At 15.7% G+C, this 16,461-nt stretch overlaps 4 protein-coding genes across 4 annotated transcripts, besides 27 other annotated features; all 4 read right to left on the bottom strand. All coding sequences in view use genetic code 6, as the record gives it.

Moving 5' to 3' along the window:
• Positions 1-179: 179 nt before the first annotated feature.
• Positions 180-258: a microsatellite.
• Positions 190-259: a microsatellite.
• Positions 221-255: a microsatellite.
• Positions 260-1,645: 1,386 nt separating the features above from the next.
• Positions 1,646-1,671: a microsatellite.
• A 727-nt stretch (positions 1,672-2,398) lies between these two features.
• Positions 2,399-3,914, bottom strand: IMG5_200550 (nucleoside diphosphate kinase 7, putative). The gene is made up of 7 exons (XM_004024014.1): positions 3,806-3,914; positions 3,576-3,742; positions 3,253-3,520; positions 3,063-3,203; positions 2,834-3,007; positions 2,551-2,781; positions 2,399-2,509 (listed from the first exon to the last, which is right to left on the bottom strand). Exons 1-7 carry the CDS (start codon positions 3,911-3,913, stop codon positions 2,474-2,476), a joined length of 1,125 nt encoding a protein of 374 aa, XP_004024063.1. The 5' UTR covers position 3,914; the 3' UTR covers positions 2,399-2,473.
• Positions 3,915-4,098: 184 nt separating this feature from the next.
• Positions 4,099-4,135: a microsatellite.
• A 1,040-nt stretch (positions 4,136-5,175) lies between these two features.
• Positions 5,176-5,211: a microsatellite.
• A 193-nt stretch (positions 5,212-5,404) lies between these two features.
• Positions 5,405-5,439: a microsatellite.
• Positions 5,407-5,439: a microsatellite.
• A 102-nt stretch (positions 5,440-5,541) lies between these two features.
• IMG5_200540 (ribosomal protein, putative) lies at positions 5,542-6,404 on the bottom strand. Its single transcript, XM_004024013.1, has 4 exons — positions 6,294-6,404; positions 6,084-6,142; positions 5,873-6,034; positions 5,542-5,817 (listed from the first exon to the last, which is right to left on the bottom strand). The coding sequence occupies exons 1-4, from the start codon at positions 6,364-6,366 to the stop codon at positions 5,662-5,664; spliced, it is 450 nt and encodes a 149-aa protein (XP_004024062.1). The 5' UTR covers positions 6,367-6,404; the 3' UTR covers positions 5,542-5,661.
• Positions 6,189-6,283: a microsatellite.
• Positions 6,191-6,278: a microsatellite.
• Positions 6,201-6,279: a microsatellite.
• Positions 6,405-6,737: 333 nt separating the features above from the next.
• Positions 6,738-6,780: a microsatellite.
• Positions 6,781-6,809: 29 nt separating this feature from the next.
• Positions 6,810-6,855: a microsatellite.
• Positions 6,856-7,328: 473 nt separating this feature from the next.
• Positions 7,329-7,362: a microsatellite.
• IMG5_200530 (hypothetical protein) lies at positions 7,356-8,610 on the bottom strand. The gene has a single exon (XM_004024012.1). The coding sequence runs from the start codon at positions 7,842-7,844 to the stop codon at positions 7,422-7,424; it is 423 nt and encodes a 140-aa protein (XP_004024061.1). The 5' UTR covers positions 7,845-8,610; the 3' UTR covers positions 7,356-7,421.
• A 31-nt stretch (positions 8,611-8,641) lies between these two features.
• Positions 8,642-8,681: a microsatellite.
• Positions 8,682-8,788: 107 nt separating this feature from the next.
• Positions 8,789-8,826: a microsatellite.
• Positions 8,791-8,823: a microsatellite.
• Positions 8,827-9,926: 1,100 nt separating the features above from the next.
• Positions 9,927-10,008: a microsatellite.
• Positions 9,941-10,006: a microsatellite.
• Positions 10,009-10,079: 71 nt separating the features above from the next.
• Positions 10,080-10,119: a microsatellite.
• Positions 10,120-10,487: 368 nt separating this feature from the next.
• Positions 10,488-10,540: a microsatellite.
• Positions 10,532-10,590: a microsatellite.
• A 1,550-nt stretch (positions 10,591-12,140) lies between these two features.
• Positions 12,141-12,176: a microsatellite.
• Positions 12,177-13,896: 1,720 nt separating this feature from the next.
• On the bottom strand, positions 13,897-14,908 carry IMG5_200520 (hypothetical protein). The gene has a single exon (XM_004024011.1). It carries the CDS (start codon positions 14,745-14,747, stop codon positions 14,259-14,261), a length of 489 nt encoding a protein of 162 aa, XP_004024060.1. The 5' UTR covers positions 14,748-14,908; the 3' UTR covers positions 13,897-14,258.
• Positions 14,909-14,951: 43 nt separating this feature from the next.
• Positions 14,952-14,979: a microsatellite.
• A 274-nt stretch (positions 14,980-15,253) lies between these two features.
• Positions 15,254-15,283: a microsatellite.
• Positions 15,284-15,291: 8 nt separating this feature from the next.
• Positions 15,292-15,356: a microsatellite.
• Positions 15,357-15,934: 578 nt separating this feature from the next.
• Positions 15,935-16,020: a microsatellite.
• Positions 16,021-16,461: the final 441 nt, after the last annotated feature.

The raw sequence follows: 16,461 nt of genomic DNA, 5'->3' as shown, positions 1-16,461 counted from the left end.
TTATAGTTTCAATAGGCTATTTAATTTTTTATTAATTTCAATTCCTTATGATTATAAATGCTTTTATAATCTATAAATTATTATTTGATATATATTTTTTGTTTCTTAATATATAAAATATTTGAATTAATAATTTTTCCTTTTTATCCTAGTTTTTATTTAATTTACAATAGTATCAGTATTATTTAAATTACTATTATTATTATTAAAATAATTTATATTATTTATATTATTATTTTTATTAATATTATTATTATTACCTTAGTTTATTAAACATTAGGGGTTTTATTCTTATTGATAATTTAAAAATGTTGAAGAGTGATCTTATGTGGATTAATTACTTTAATTATTTGTTTATTCTTAAAAATTATCAAAATTGGTTAATTTCTTTAAATGACCATCATTAAAAAGGTTTTCAAGTTCTTATCTGTATTAATTTATCTAATTTTCTTGATAAATTTAATTAAGTTCTTAATATTTCATTTGATTTTTTTATATATAATATGTTTTTAATAAATATTTTATTTTTATAAAATCGATTTTTAAATTATATATAATTATAATTTTTTTATAACAAGATTATAAAATATTTTTATAATAAAATACTTTATACTAAAGAATTAATCAAATTTAATTCTTATATAAAAACAATAAATTTATACTATATTTATATAAGATATTAAATAATATTTTATATAAAAATTATGTAATTAAATAAAGATTAATTATTAAAATATTTTTTTTAAAAAATATTAAAGTTGATACTTAAGAATATTTCAAATTAAAAGTAATATAATTATTTAATTATATTTTTTCCTTAAATAGATTATAAATTATAATATATGGTAATTTTTTTATAATTAGATGTTTTATTCTTTAATCAAATTCAAACCATTATTACTTTTTTATTTTCACAATAGATATTATATTAAAACTTTTATTATACTGGAAAAAACCATTTCCAACTGAAATCATCACCAAAAATTTCTTTTAAATTTTTATATTTAGATCCTCTATCAAAAGGATTCTAATTCTATAAATTTTGTAATTATTATAAAAATAACATGTTTGAAATATATATTATTATTTTACAAATTAAAGTTTTTAAAATTCAACTGTCGTTCTATTATATATACTTAAATAAATCTAAAATAAAAGTAAAACTAGCAAAGAAATACTCATTGCAAAACAGAATACTAATAAAACAGAAAGTAATCCGAATTTATAAGCTTCGAAATGAATAAAACCATCTTAATCTATAAATTCTTTTAACAAAGGTATTGCTACTAAGCTTTATGCAATAAAACTATAAAAACAAAATAAAATAAAAAATTTATGATTCTTAAGTCCTATACAAGTACCAAGCCAAGGACAATGATGATCTTTTCTATAAATGCATCTTTTTTTAAAAAACTAATTTTTATTTTTGTTTTAAAATATTTACACTTAACATTCTCTACAATGATGGGTACGTGAAATTTTAATATTTGGGCAGTATAAGCATTTTTATGGTTCATATGTTTAAATGATTTCTTCATTCAAAATTCTTATTTTTAAATTAAAATTAATTTATACTTATATGATATTTTTTAATATATACTTATAATATAAATTTTATTCTTTTCGCTTGTCTGTTTATTCGTCGTATTCTTATTCTTATTCTTATTCTTAATCATAAGAATTATTTTATATATATTATGTACTTACTTGAGGTATTTCATTTGTCTTTTATTTTTTTTTTGTTAAAAATCATTAGTTTTCTTAAATAAAAACTTCATCAAATTTAGGTGTCCCTGGAGGTGTCAAAGCAGTTTTCCAATAACAAATAAAAGTTAATATAAAAAAATAATTAAATGATATTTCTAATAATATTGCTAAAGGAATATTTCTCTAATAGGATTTAAAATAAAATATTTTATTATTTATTTTTATATTTTAACCATAAAAAGATTTGGAATATAAAAAAAATTATATATAATAGCAATCGAAAAAATTATAAAGTTTGTTATAAAGTAAAATAGTATTTAAAGTGAATTCATAATATATTAATTTTTTTTTTATAATATCACAGAAAAAATAATTTTAAAAAGTGAATTATAATATATATATATTATTTAATTTTAGAAATTTGTTTTTATTATCAATAAAAATCTTATAAGATGATTAGTTAATTGATAAAAAACATATTGTTATTATCATAAAACTCAATAATTATATTTTTTTATAAATAAATTAATTTATTAAAAATATTTATTTTCTTTAAATAAAATTATGTTAAATTTAACAAAAAATTATAAAGACTTCAAATATTAATTTTTTTTAAATTTTATTTATTAAAATTTTGTTTTATATATATAGAAATATAAAATAATATTAATTATTCAAAATATTTGATAAATTAAGTATATATATTGTAAAAGTTTAATATAAATGATAAATAAATAAAGTCTTTAAATATTTTTTTTAAAAAAAATCAAATCTTTTATAAAATATTAAAGAAAAACTCCACCTTTTTTTATAAAAAATAAAATAATAATATTAATATTATACTTCTAATTATCCATCTTCTGGTAAATCTGTACAATGAACAGCATTTCTAATTCTATCTATTCCATAAATTGCCCTAATACTTGAAGGCTATGATATTTTAGCAATTTCAGGATCCATCGGTCCACAAATATCTCTAAATAACTAGACAACATTTTCTTACCTAATCTCCATTACAATTGATGTTCCAGAAGAAATATGATCTGCAATTTAATTAAACTCAGGTAAAACTCCCTTTAAATTAATTCTTATATATTACTAATCTTAATAAAAATTTATATTTTACTTTATAAATTTCAAGAAACTCTTCTGCTGTCGGTCTATTTAAATTGAAAGATTACATAGCACTAATTTCGAATCCTTCATTAAGAATAACTTATATTATTTATCCTATTTTCCTTTATTTAAGTATATGTGGTTTAATAAGACATATAGTACAATTATTAAATATAGCACATGGCTTTTTTTTTATATTTTAATATAAATTATATGTGTTTTTTAAAATAATAAGTAACTTTTATATCTGATTTTTCTGAAAAAAAGAAATCTAATTCAAAACTAGCTTTTTATTTATTTTCACTACAATGTAAACCATTTCTTACTCCATCTGATCCAAACTATGCTCTTAGGCTTTTAGGAGCATCTACTCTAGCAACCTTTTGGTTTTTCATTTATTTTATTTTATTTTTTTTAAAAAAATAATACTTAACAATTTGTTGGTCCAACTAATTTCTTTAAATTATTAACACAATCGTTTGTTACTAGTTCTATTGCAACTATTAAATCAGAACAAATAAATTATGTTAAATCTGCAAAAAACGATTTGCCTTTATGTTCAGCATAAAATTCTTCGGCTTCTTTTAATGATAATTTTGTCATTTTTATTTAATTTATATTGAAATTATTTTATTCTATTTATTCGATAATGTTTCCTATTTTTAAATAGGCATCTGGTTTTATTATTAATAATGATCTATAGTTTATATTTTGTATTTATTTTATTTAAAATAAAAAAATTAAATACATACTTTGCTGCTTATGAAGAAAATTTTTAACGAGTAAATTAATCGGCATAATCCAAAATTTTATGTTATCTACTATAAATATTTAAAATGCTTCCTATATATAAATTAGAAATTTAAATTTAAGGATATTCGCATTTTTTTAAAAATATTCTTTTGTTTTTTAAGTCATACTTTTTTGTTTTAAAAAAAAAAAAAAATACTAATTTATAATATATTAATTATTTATTTTTTACTATTTCAATTAAATTATCGTTTATAAAGTAATAAAGATGAAATTAACGAACTATTCCAGCATTTGTATCATACCATTCAGTTATAAAAGTGTATCTTTCTTCACTCATGTTTTTATATAAATATTTTTTTTTAAAATGAAATTAAAAATAAAATTTATTAATTCTTATATTATATTTTAATTATTGTATGTAAATTTTTTTGTGGAAAATATTATATTTAAGAGTTTTAAATTTGAAATAGCATATATTATTTTATTTATAATTTAAACTAATATTTAATATTATTATTTTCTTTTTTTAAGAATATTTATTTTTTATAAATATTTATTTAATATTTTATATTAATTCTTAATAAAAAACAATTACTTATTTTAATAAATATTTAAATTTAAATAAAGAATAAAAGACAATTTTTTTAAAAAAAAATATTTTTATTTATTAATATTTAGTTAATTAATTTAATTATATATGTTTTTCACAAATATGTATAAACATAAACTCTTTACTTATATAAATTTGATCTATATATTTATATTAATTCATAATTAAATAACTTTTATTATATTTAATAACACAAAAACCAAATCTTAATAAAAATTTTAAAAAGATTTCATTTATTCATTATTTTTTAGTATTAACTTATATTTATTCAATAATTTTATTTATTTTATTTTTTTTAATATTTTTTTCTTTATATTTTTGTCTGAATATTCCTATATTAAATTATCATACTAATAAGAAATACAAGTATCTATATTTTTAACAGTACTATCAAAGAAATCATTTTACCTTTTTTATTCATCATCCTCTTAAAGCTTAATAGCGTAAATATCTGAATAAATATCATTAATTTAAAGCCAATTATTATTTCTTATATAATCAAGTTATTAATCTAATTAAATACAAATATTAAACACAAACTAAGGGTTGAACTCTATAAAATTATCAGCAATATCTTCTAATTATTTTACTTAACTATCTATTTATTCGAAAACAAACCAATTGAACTCTTCATATTTTTATGAGTTTTAATTTAATTTATTCCTTACATGTTAAAGTTTATAAGAAAGCTTTTCTACTTCTACTTATAAATAATTATGATCAAGACATTCAAACAATTCATTTTCATTTTTTTCTAAAACTATCTTTTAAATATTTTCTGTATAAATTTCTTCCTTAGTTAATATGTTAGTTATTAATGAAATTTCCATTTAACAAATCGGACATTTATTTTTATATTTCATCCAATTTTAAATGCAATCAAAACAAAATTTATGATTACAGCAGTCTAATTATGCTTCTTCTTTTATTATATCTAGCATACATATTAAACAATTATTGGACATTAAGTTTATTATATTAGTCGTAAATAAAAAAAATACAAAATTAAAAAAAAAAAAAATTAATAATATATTAATAATGATTAATTTATATATTTTTAAATTTATAAAATAAAAAAATATAAATTTAACTTTATTTATAAATATTTATTATATAAAATAATAATAATTGCTCTTTTTTAAAATATTTTATTTTTTCTTCTTATAATTAATAAACAAAACAAAACAAAAAGTTTTTGAATAAATTATTTGCATCTAGATAAATAAAAAATAAAAATAAAAAAAAAATAAAAAAGAAAATATTTATAAAATATATATTAATTTTTTTTTATAAAATCTCAAATACTAATATATATATATATATATTTATAATATAATTAATTAGTTTATAAATTTAAATTAAATTTTCGTTTATATGCGTTTAAATAGAAAAATAAATATAAAAAACAAACATATTCATAAAACAAACATCAAAATAATTATTTTAAAATATAATAAATATATTGTTTTTCGAAATCAAGCAATTAAAACACAAGCTCCACCTACAGCCTTAATTCTTCTTTCAGCTGTTTTAGAGAAAAATTTAGCTTTAACAACAACAGGTTAGGCTGGAAGTCTTCCCTTACCTAAAACTTTGAAAAAACCAGCTTTTGTTACGTCAATAACAGGTGCCTATAAAATATAAAATAATTTAAAAATTAAATATTATTTTTTTAATATATGTTGCCTTATCTTTAACTAAAGCGTATTTTGTTCTGGTTTCTTCAGAAACTAAAGACCATAATTTATCAATGTTAACAACAGGTTAATGATGAGCATTTTTATTGTAATGGAAAGTTCTAATTCCTTTTTTACCAAAATATCCAGGATGCCATTTTTACATCAAAATCTTAATTTTTTTAATATTAATAAAAATAAAAAAAAGTATCTATGTTTACTCTGTGATGATGCATACCACCAGCTAAACCACGACCACCTCTACAACCTCCCTTTCTGTCTATATATTTTTATTTAAAAATTATTATTAATAAGATTGAATTTTAATTAAATATTATTATATTTATATAAAAATATATATTTATATATATTTAAATATATATATATATATATATATATTATTAAATATATATATATTATTTTATTTTTACGCTTTCCAATTCTTCCGTGACCATGTGAAACGTGTCCTCTTAATTTTCTTGAATGTTTAAGTCTTGTAACCATTTTTATTTTATTTTATTTTTATTGCTTTATATATTTATTTTTTTTAGTATTTTTTTTTTAATTTATTATTTTATGTTTCTTTTTACCTTTTTTCTCTTAATTTTTTTTAGCCTTTTTTATTATTTTAAATTAATTTTTATTTAATTAAAAAATATGCTTATAAAATATTTAACATTCTATTTAATTTTTTAGTTATTATGATAAATAATTTTTTTATATGTTTGATTTGCAAAACATCAAATAAAATAAATCTTGTTTAAATATTATTTTATAAACCATATATCATATAATACTTTATTTTAGAACAATAAAATTATATAAATAAATTAAATTATATACTTATTTAATTTATAATTAACTATGATTAAATAATATTTACTCATTATATATTATATTTAATATTAAATTTTATATATTTTTATTTAAAAACTATATATTTTATTATTATTTATTATTTAAGAAGATTATTAATTTTTAGAAGATATTTATCACTTTTAATATAATATTCTATAAATGCTTTAAATTTATTTTCATTATTTATATTATATATAAATAAAAAATGATTAAATTATTTTGATTTATATTATGTTTTAGAAAGCAAATCAATTTTTCATTTTAGTTTATATATTTTATCATTTTTAAATAAATAACATTAATTAAAAATCTTTAAAAATAAAAAATAAATATTTAAATAAACTTTAATTATTATAAATAGTCTATATTATAGAAAAATTAAAAAACTAAAATATAAAATTATAAAATCTTACACAAATAAAAAATATGAATTTATAATCAAATTATAATAAATAAACATCAGTAAATCTCGACTAGAATTAAATCTAAATCATGAAATATAAAAAGAAACTACTAAAAGTATTAGTAGGGATATCCTTTATATTTTTCTTAATAATAATAGAAAGAATATTTTACGAAATGATAATAGATTACGAAACATCATGGTTAAATTAACTTTAAATAAAATTAAATTTAATAAAACTAGAAACAAATCCTAAAACAGGCGAATAAATAAATACATATTAAACCAATAAAATATTTCAATTTTTATTAAAATTAGATTACCAAAAATATAATTTTATATTATTTACAGCATATATTTAATTATTTTACTATTCTATAGATTCAATCATAGCAATAAAAGTTGCCTACATGACCTTAGTTTCAGATTACTTAATATCAATAATAGCAATAATATATGGAGGAGTTCGTCCCTTTTGGATTTCTTTAAGTGATAATCCTTAAATAAATGCAGTAGCAAGTCCTATATGCCTAAATACTTTCAACCATCCATCCAAAAGTATATTTTTGTTATTTTTATTAGTATTTTATACTGTATTCTGTTTCAAAAAGAGAATACTTAATCGTGATTCTGACGAGTTTTAAAGTAAATTAACTAAATATAGGATTTTATAAATAATATTGGTTTTTTTTACATTTTGTGTATCTTTTTCGAAATACATATCAGGTTAAGATTATATAAGCAACTTTTTATTAAGTTTATTATATTTTTAAATCTTTTATTTCAGTTTGAAATTTCTAGACAATTATATTGATAATATAATTCACAATTCAAGCATTTAAATCCGTTTAGTAAAAAAATATGTAGTTTATTGGTTTTTAAGCATTACAATCTCATAACTTATCACAATAATTTTCGTTAATGTAATTAGTGATATACCTTAAGTGATTTGGGTTCGTAATTATACAAAATGTTCCCAAAAAAATGGAAATAACTTGAATTGGAATATTCCTTTTTATCAAATTATTGGTATTTGGCCCACTTTTGCATAAACCTCTTGCCTATATGGGCTTATTGGGGCTGTTTTTGGAGTAGCTTATACTTATTAGGAAACTATGAAAAATTATATGTGGTTTGCTGGAAGTATCAAAAAAAGGTTTTTTAGAGTTTTCATTGGTTGGTGCTTTTTAATTCCTTCATGGATTTTTAACAATTTTATTGAAGATATTGCATATCATTAAACTGTTAGTTTAGTAGGGCTTAGTTTTTATTTAGTTGATTGTATACATTACATGATACTTTATTTAATGGTTTTTGGGGGGTTACCAATATTGTTTAAAAAAATGAAATTAACTAATGATTTTGAAAATGAACATGATTAATTTACAAATTAAATTGAAAAACCGATGTCATAAAAATCATTAAATTAAATTCCAATATAATCAGAATTAATATAAAATTGAATTGTTATTCATATTTTTAAATAAAAAGTAATAAATTTTTATTTAAACTTTTTTTTTTTTATACAAATGATATTTTCATAAAATTATATTTTTATTTATTTGCAGAAAAAAGAAAAAAAAATGTAATGAAATTAAAATAAAATTCTTTATAATTAATATCATTTTATTAAAAAATAAATTAATCTATTTTTTTTTAGTTTATTTAAATTAAAAAAAAAAAAATTAAATAAAAAAAAAAAACTATTATAAACACATGATTACTAGTGACATAAATTAAAATAAATTTGAATATAATTCATTTAACTAAAATAATTCTAAAATTTTCTATCAAGAAACTAAGCCAATATAATTTATATCATAAAAAAAAAAAACTTAACAAATATAAATATAGAAAAAAACAAATTTTAAAAAATCAGAAATGAATAAGTTAATACAGCTTAATAGTAAATCTATTATACTTTATTTTTTTTAAAAAAAAAAATATTAAAAATAAATTAATGATTTATTAAAAATATATATATATTATAGGGGAAAAAGACTTATTAAAGTATAATCAAAAAATAAGTTTCCAATAGATTTTTTCCCTATAATAAATGATTAATAATCGTAAGAAGAATAATTAACTTAACAAAACTAAGAAAAATAAAACTAAACAAATATAACTACAAATAATTCTCGATCAAATAATAATTCTCAATAATATGAAATTAATGAGTTTTTATAAGAAAACAATAATTAAATATATTTAAATTATCCTACGGAGTATTAATAATATAATAATTTTTAAAAAAAAGAACTTAATAATTTTTTTAATTTTAAATTTTAATAAAACTAAACAATTAATAATAATAATAATTAGTAAATCAAATATGTTGAAAAGTAAAAAAGTTTAACTGAAATGAAAGAAAACAACTAATTAATCAAAACAAATAAACTAAGCTTAAAAAATTTGAAAAATGCATTAGATATAAATATTTCTAAAAACTCATTTCAATTAGTATTAAAAGCAAATTCATAAAATAAAGTATTGCCTAAAATAAATTAAAATTTATAAAAAATTGAAAGTTAAGCTTAAAAAGTATTCTTTTAGAGATAAGTAAATAGCCAAAATAGTATTAGAATAAAGAATATTAATGTAATAAATCCGATTACATCATTGAAAAATATAAAAAGTATAATATCAACACCTACTATATTACCATCTAATGAGCAATTGAATTCATATGATTTTAGCTTTAGTAATTGAAAAATATGTGTGAACAAAAAATAAAATATATATAAAAATTATTAATAAAATAAACTTATTAAATTTAATATGAATAAATATAAATAGTAAAATTAAATATTTAAATAAATAAATTTTATTAAATAAAAAATATATATATAAATATATATTATAAAAAAAATTATTTGATAAATAAAAAACAATAAATTAATTGTAAAACATATTATAGAAACTAACATATAGACATATTAATATAATAGATACATAAATATATATATATATGAAAATATATATATATATATATATATTATTTTAAATAATAAAAAATTAGACTATTTTTTAATAAATCAATCATTTAATATTAATTTGTTTAATATATTTTATATATAATATATTAACTCTATTCATATATAAAAAAAATTTATTTATTTATTAAAATAATACATTACTTGTTTATATTTTTTTTTTTTTCATCTTTTATTACAATTTTAAATTTATTTTAAAAAAATTTACAAAACATCATAAAATATATTTTGAAATCAATATACATATTCTTTTCTTATATTTCATTAAAATTATACTAATTTCATATTTAAACTTATGATTTATATAATTATTAATTTTTTTTAAATTTTCATAATATGGATAAAACAGTATATTTTATATCTTATTTTTTTTTTAATTATTTATATATAAATATTTTATTAATTATAAATCAATAATTTTATTTTTGTTTTTATTTATTTATTTAAATTTTAATTTTATTATTATTTTTTATTCAATTATCTAAATGTTCAAATTTAGATATCTAGTCTTAAAATTGAATTTCATGATCCCAATGCTATATTTTATTTTTAAGTAAATTTATTTTTTAATATGCATAACTCATTTTTTCTTAAAATAGTTCTTTATATTTATCAAATTATTTATTAATCTATTTCAGAACTTTTTCATTATCTTATTGCTTAACATAATATTTCAAAATCTTTTCTAAGGTTATATATGTTTTAAAAAATAAATATTTTAAAATGAAATAATACATGGTTAAAATTGTTCTTTTTCTTCATTTTATTTTATATTTTAAATATTTTGATTGCTTTAACAGCGCTTTAGACATTTACAATATTTAAATGTTTATTTTTATATATTTTAATAATTAGATTAACTTTTTTTTTTATTATAGTATTCTAAATTTTCGGATATATTAATTAATCCGCTTTTTAAACGTTATATTGACCTATTTATGGTTGGCATGATTTATTTTTCTTTATTTAAAATTAAAGGTTAAATATACATGTATTTAAATAAAAAACAATATATATATTTTTTTTATTTACAATTAGTATTTTTTTTAAGTCTAACTTTCATATTATAATCTTAAATTTTAAATTTAATTTTAATCTTATTTATCAAAAAACTATTAAAATTCATTATATTATACTAAACTGTGAAATTTTTGATGTTTATTAATAGTTTTTTTCTAAATATCTTCCTATTTATTTTTTCTTTTATAAAATAGTTTTTATTATTAAATACTTTTAATATATCAATAAGTTATTTGCTTTTATTTTTCAGTCTATTTTCAACTAAATACTAATTTAGTTGTAACAAAGCTATATTATTTATCTTCTTGCCATTCTGAATTTTTATATAATAAATAATATTGATTAAACTTTATTATTGTTATATTTTTTTAACTTTTGGCATTTGTTAGTATAATTGCATATTTAATTAGTCTATTGCTTGTAAATCATTTTATTTATTCATATAATGATAAGTTTTTTTTATTTTTTGGATTTTTAACGTCTAAGTTATTTTAAACATTTGGTTAATTAAATTCACTACATAAGGTTCTTACATTTGAGTTTAAATTCTAAGAAAATTATTAATTGAACTTTTCTTCATTTTTAGATTAATTATTATGAATATTATATTAAATCGATTTTCTAAAAGAATCTCTTTCACATTAAAAAGGATTAAATTAATTATATTTTTTTTTCTCATTAAAAATAAAATATATATATATAAATTTAAAATATAAAAATCTTTATTTGCATTTACATTTTCTTTTAATCATTATTAATTTATTAATTTATAATATCATATTTTTAAGTAAAACATTAATTAAGTTCGGGTAATGTATGTTTATTTTATTTTTCTTTTTTAAAAAAAATAGGTGAATCTTTATAACATTTCATAATATTTAAATTTTTATATTCTGAATTTTTTAATATATTTTTTTTTTTTAACAATAAAAAATATAAAATTTAAAAAATCATTTTTTAATAAAATTTGTTAATATAAAAATAAATTAAATATATTCAATTTAATAAAATTTTATAATTATAAAATTTTTTATATTATATATTAATATATATATTCTTTCTTTTTTTTTTGAAAAAAAAAAAAAACTTTTATATATAGTTTTTATTTTTTTCATAACAATTGATTTTAGATAAATAATCAAATATTTTCCTTATTATTACTCCTTTTTCTATTTTTTTTAAATAAAATTCTATTATTAAAATCAATCAATATTAAAAAAATACACTTATTTGTATTAATTCAAAATCATAATAATTTAGGAAATTTTATAATTATTTATAATTATACTAAAATCAATTGCCTTATAATCAATGCTCCTCAAGAGCATTTTTAATTAATATCATTAGTAAAATCGTACATAAAATGATCTTCCTAATCACTTTCCTATTTTAATTTTAAAAAACATAAATATTAAATCCAAATTAAAACAAATAATATAAAAACCAACATACCACAATCATTTAGGCTTCCTGATTTTTTCCTAACATTCTTTCAAAATCTTCAAAAATGTTATTAAAATTTTAATGCCTTCGACTTTTATTAAGCGCTTCATATCCCTTACAACAACACTTTACTTCTTAATGATCACTAAAATTATTAGAAAATTAGTGTTAATCGTAGTCTGAATAAGAATCATTCGTACTACAAAAACCATTATCTGAATTAGGTTTTTCTAAAGCAAAATTATCATTGCTAGATCCACCTAAACTATTACTTCCTAAATTAAATTCTAATTATTCTTCTTATAGTTGCGGTTTACATTAAATTTGAAGCCTTTTTTTTAAAAAAAAAAATTAAATAAAATTTAATATTTTTAAAACTTATTATAAATTTTAAATTTACGGGCTACGCGAAAGCTAAATATTTTCTTTAGTTAAATCATAACTATCAAAAATATGCCTGCATATCCTTGTATCTTCAAAATTATTGTTTTCTAAGTATTCATTTTTGCTAATATTTTCATTAGAAATTTACTCCTGAACTTTTTTGTACTCTATTATAGCCCCTTTTATCTCATTATCATACTTTTCTATAATTATATCTATTTGACTCTCATTTATCCCTTAAGAAATTAAAAAATGTTTCAATTCTTTTTCTTATTCTCGCAATGAAACTATTTTTCTTTTATAATTTATTATAAAATCATTTATTTATTTTTCGTTCTCCTACAAAATATAATTCTTTAAATTTTCCTTTACTAAGTTCATACTTAAATCCACTATTTTCTATAAAGTCTATTCCTTAATAATTTTTTTTGAAAATTAAAGATCAGAAATTAAATAATTTAAGAAATAACTATATAAATATTTTTTTTAAAAAATATATATAAATGAAACATATATATATATATAATAAAAATACTTCAAATTCAGTTTGACTGAAAATATTAGTTAATTAAACTATGAATAGAATTATTTTGATTCATTTAGATATAAATTATCTAATTATTTATAATAAAATCCAATTAAATTATCCGAATGCCCAATCCATTTGGCATTCTTTTCATTAACAGATAAATCTAAAATGCATTCACTAAAATTTGTTAATAAAGAATCTATATAATATCCGTTTTTAATAAAGAAACTATTAAAATTCTAAATTTAAATTTAGCTTGTAAATGCTTATATGTATTTATTAATACTAAAATTGATATCTTAGTTTATTCGCTTTGGAGTATAATTCATATAAATTAATTTTGGATCAATATCTTCGTTTACTTTTAACATATAAAGTAGATTTTCTATTCTTCTAAATAAAAGAAGTTAAGAAAAAGACTTAAATAGCTTATTCCAAAGATTTTATAAAATAATTCTATTCCAATTAGAGACAGCCATCCTTAAAAAAGAATACTAAGGTTAATTATGATTTGTAGATGAGCAAAAAAAGCTATTTTGTTTCTTCTTTTCTTCTTCGTAAATAACATTAAATTAATCATAAATATTTTAAGTTATATTTTATATTTAATATATGGAAGCCGAAAAGGCATTCCATCTATTATTATACTCAGAAATCAATAAATCAAAATCATTGATATTATAAAGTAATTAATAAATAAAATCACATTAATTAACAATGATATCATTCAATGTTAAAATACACATAACTACATCATTTTATTTAATCATCTCTATATTTTCAAAAATTATTTATTAATAATTTCTTATTTACTCTAGAATTTCAAAGTTAATATTTTAATTAATTTTTTATTATGTTTTATTTTTTTGTTTCCTTTAATACTATTATTCATTTAAATATCTAATAACATATTTTAAAACCAAGTATTTGAATAAGTTCCTATATTTGCTCTTCTAATTGTCATATTTGGGATTTGTGGATCAAATAAACAATTAAATATTTAATTTGGAATATTTTTTAATAAAAACAAGTCTTTTTGTAATTTAGAATATTTTTATAAATAAAATAAAGAATTTTCCATATTTTATGAAGCTAGAAATAATCGTTTTTCTCTTAAATTTTTGAATTCATCTTCATCCCCATATTCTACTAATGTATCTAATTATGTATTTACAAATAATTTTAAAGCAAATTGTGAAAATTACGGTTTATTAAATTATTATATTTTTTTATATAATTGTGAATTCGTTAACATTAATTAACATATCTCTATAGGGTTTAAAAATGCACAAATAATATTAAAAGCATTCTTTTATATTTATTCTAAACTGTTAGTTAAATATTGATGTTACTATATTTTAAAAACAAATCGTTATATTTAATCTTCAAATTGTATATTTTTGTGCCTGATTTCACTTTCGATTTCCATCATTTCAATTTTTAATTTTAATTTTATTACAATTTTTTTATTTTAATTTTTTTATTTTTTTTTTAAAGTTTTTGTTTAATGTTTATATACAGAATATTTATAATTATTTATTTTAATAATATTTTCTTTTAATTGACAAAAATTATTATGTTTATAACTTTATTAATTAATATTTTTTTTTTTTATATATTTTATAGACAAAATAAATATAATATAGATAATAATTTTTATTATATTAAAAATATTAACTTAAATTAAAACAAGAATTTTGTACTTTTTATTCTTATTTTGTTTTAATTAATAAAATTATTACAAAATTATATTTATTATATTTTTAAATTTTTTAATTTTAAATATTTTTATTAAATTTTGTTGTTTTATTTTTATAAAAAAATATATTCTATATTTTTATTAATAAAAATATGTTATTTATATATTATTTGCTCATATTGTTTTTTTCATTATTGCTGTAACCTTTTTTTTATATAATTAATAAATAAAAACTATTAACAAATTATTTTTTAATTTTAAAATTTTACAGTATTTTTTTTTTGATATAATTGTGAATAAAAATTAAATTATTTTTAATTTATAAGAATATATATATAAAATAATTTTTTTTTTATTAATTTTTTATTATAAATTAAATTAATTTCAAATATAATTATTTTATCATATATATTTCTGTTTGTACTATAATTATGTTTAATTTATTTTAATATTGAAACTATTATTTTCCTCATTAAGACATAATTTATTTATATATTTTATAATTAAAATAGAGTAATAATTTTTCAGTAAATATTTTATTTAAACTATTAAATTTAAAAAAAATTAATTGATTTTCGATATTTGTATCTATATAGAAAATCAATAAAATTAATTTATTTAAGAATAATATTTATTATGTATTCAAATTTAATTAAAAGAGAAAAACAATAATCAAATTATTCTCCTTAAATAATAAAATGATTTAAAGAAGAAATAATTTGGAATCATCAATAATAATTCATAATAAAAATATAATTAAAAAAATTATTACTAATTAAATACAATATATAAATTAAATATAATTATATTCATAAATAAATAATAAATTTATATATTTTTATTTTTTTCAAAAATTATGCTTTGGTTAATGCTTATCTCCTGTAGCTTCACAATTACCAATATTATTTATAGCTATTTTATAACTTTAACCACAATTTATACATTCGTTTTCATTATTTATTTTCATAATATGAATTAACTTTTATTAATTTTCTTAATACACTTATTAATAATATTCAAATTCATTTTGATTTATATGTTTAGAATTAAATAACTTTTTTTATAATATTTATAATTAAAATTATTAAATTAATTTAAAAATACTTAGTATATTTAATCTTCAGGCTTAAATTTTATTACCATACTATCAATAATAAAAAAAGGATATTTTATTTGTTTTAAGCACTATTCTAAATTACCATATTACTTTCTATACATATTGATTTCACTAGTTGTTGGCAATTTTTAGATTTCCTTAGTTATATCTCCA

This window comes from Ichthyophthirius multifiliis (genome assembly GCF_000220395.1).
Source record: "Ichthyophthirius multifiliis unplaced genomic scaffold scaff_1120509251422, whole genome shotgun sequence".
NCBI classification, from domain to species: domain Eukaryota; phylum Ciliophora; class Oligohymenophorea; order Hymenostomatida; genus Ichthyophthirius; species Ichthyophthirius multifiliis.
Note: the sequence above shows the minus strand (reverse complement) of the source record. Positions and strands in the feature narration are given on the sequence as shown.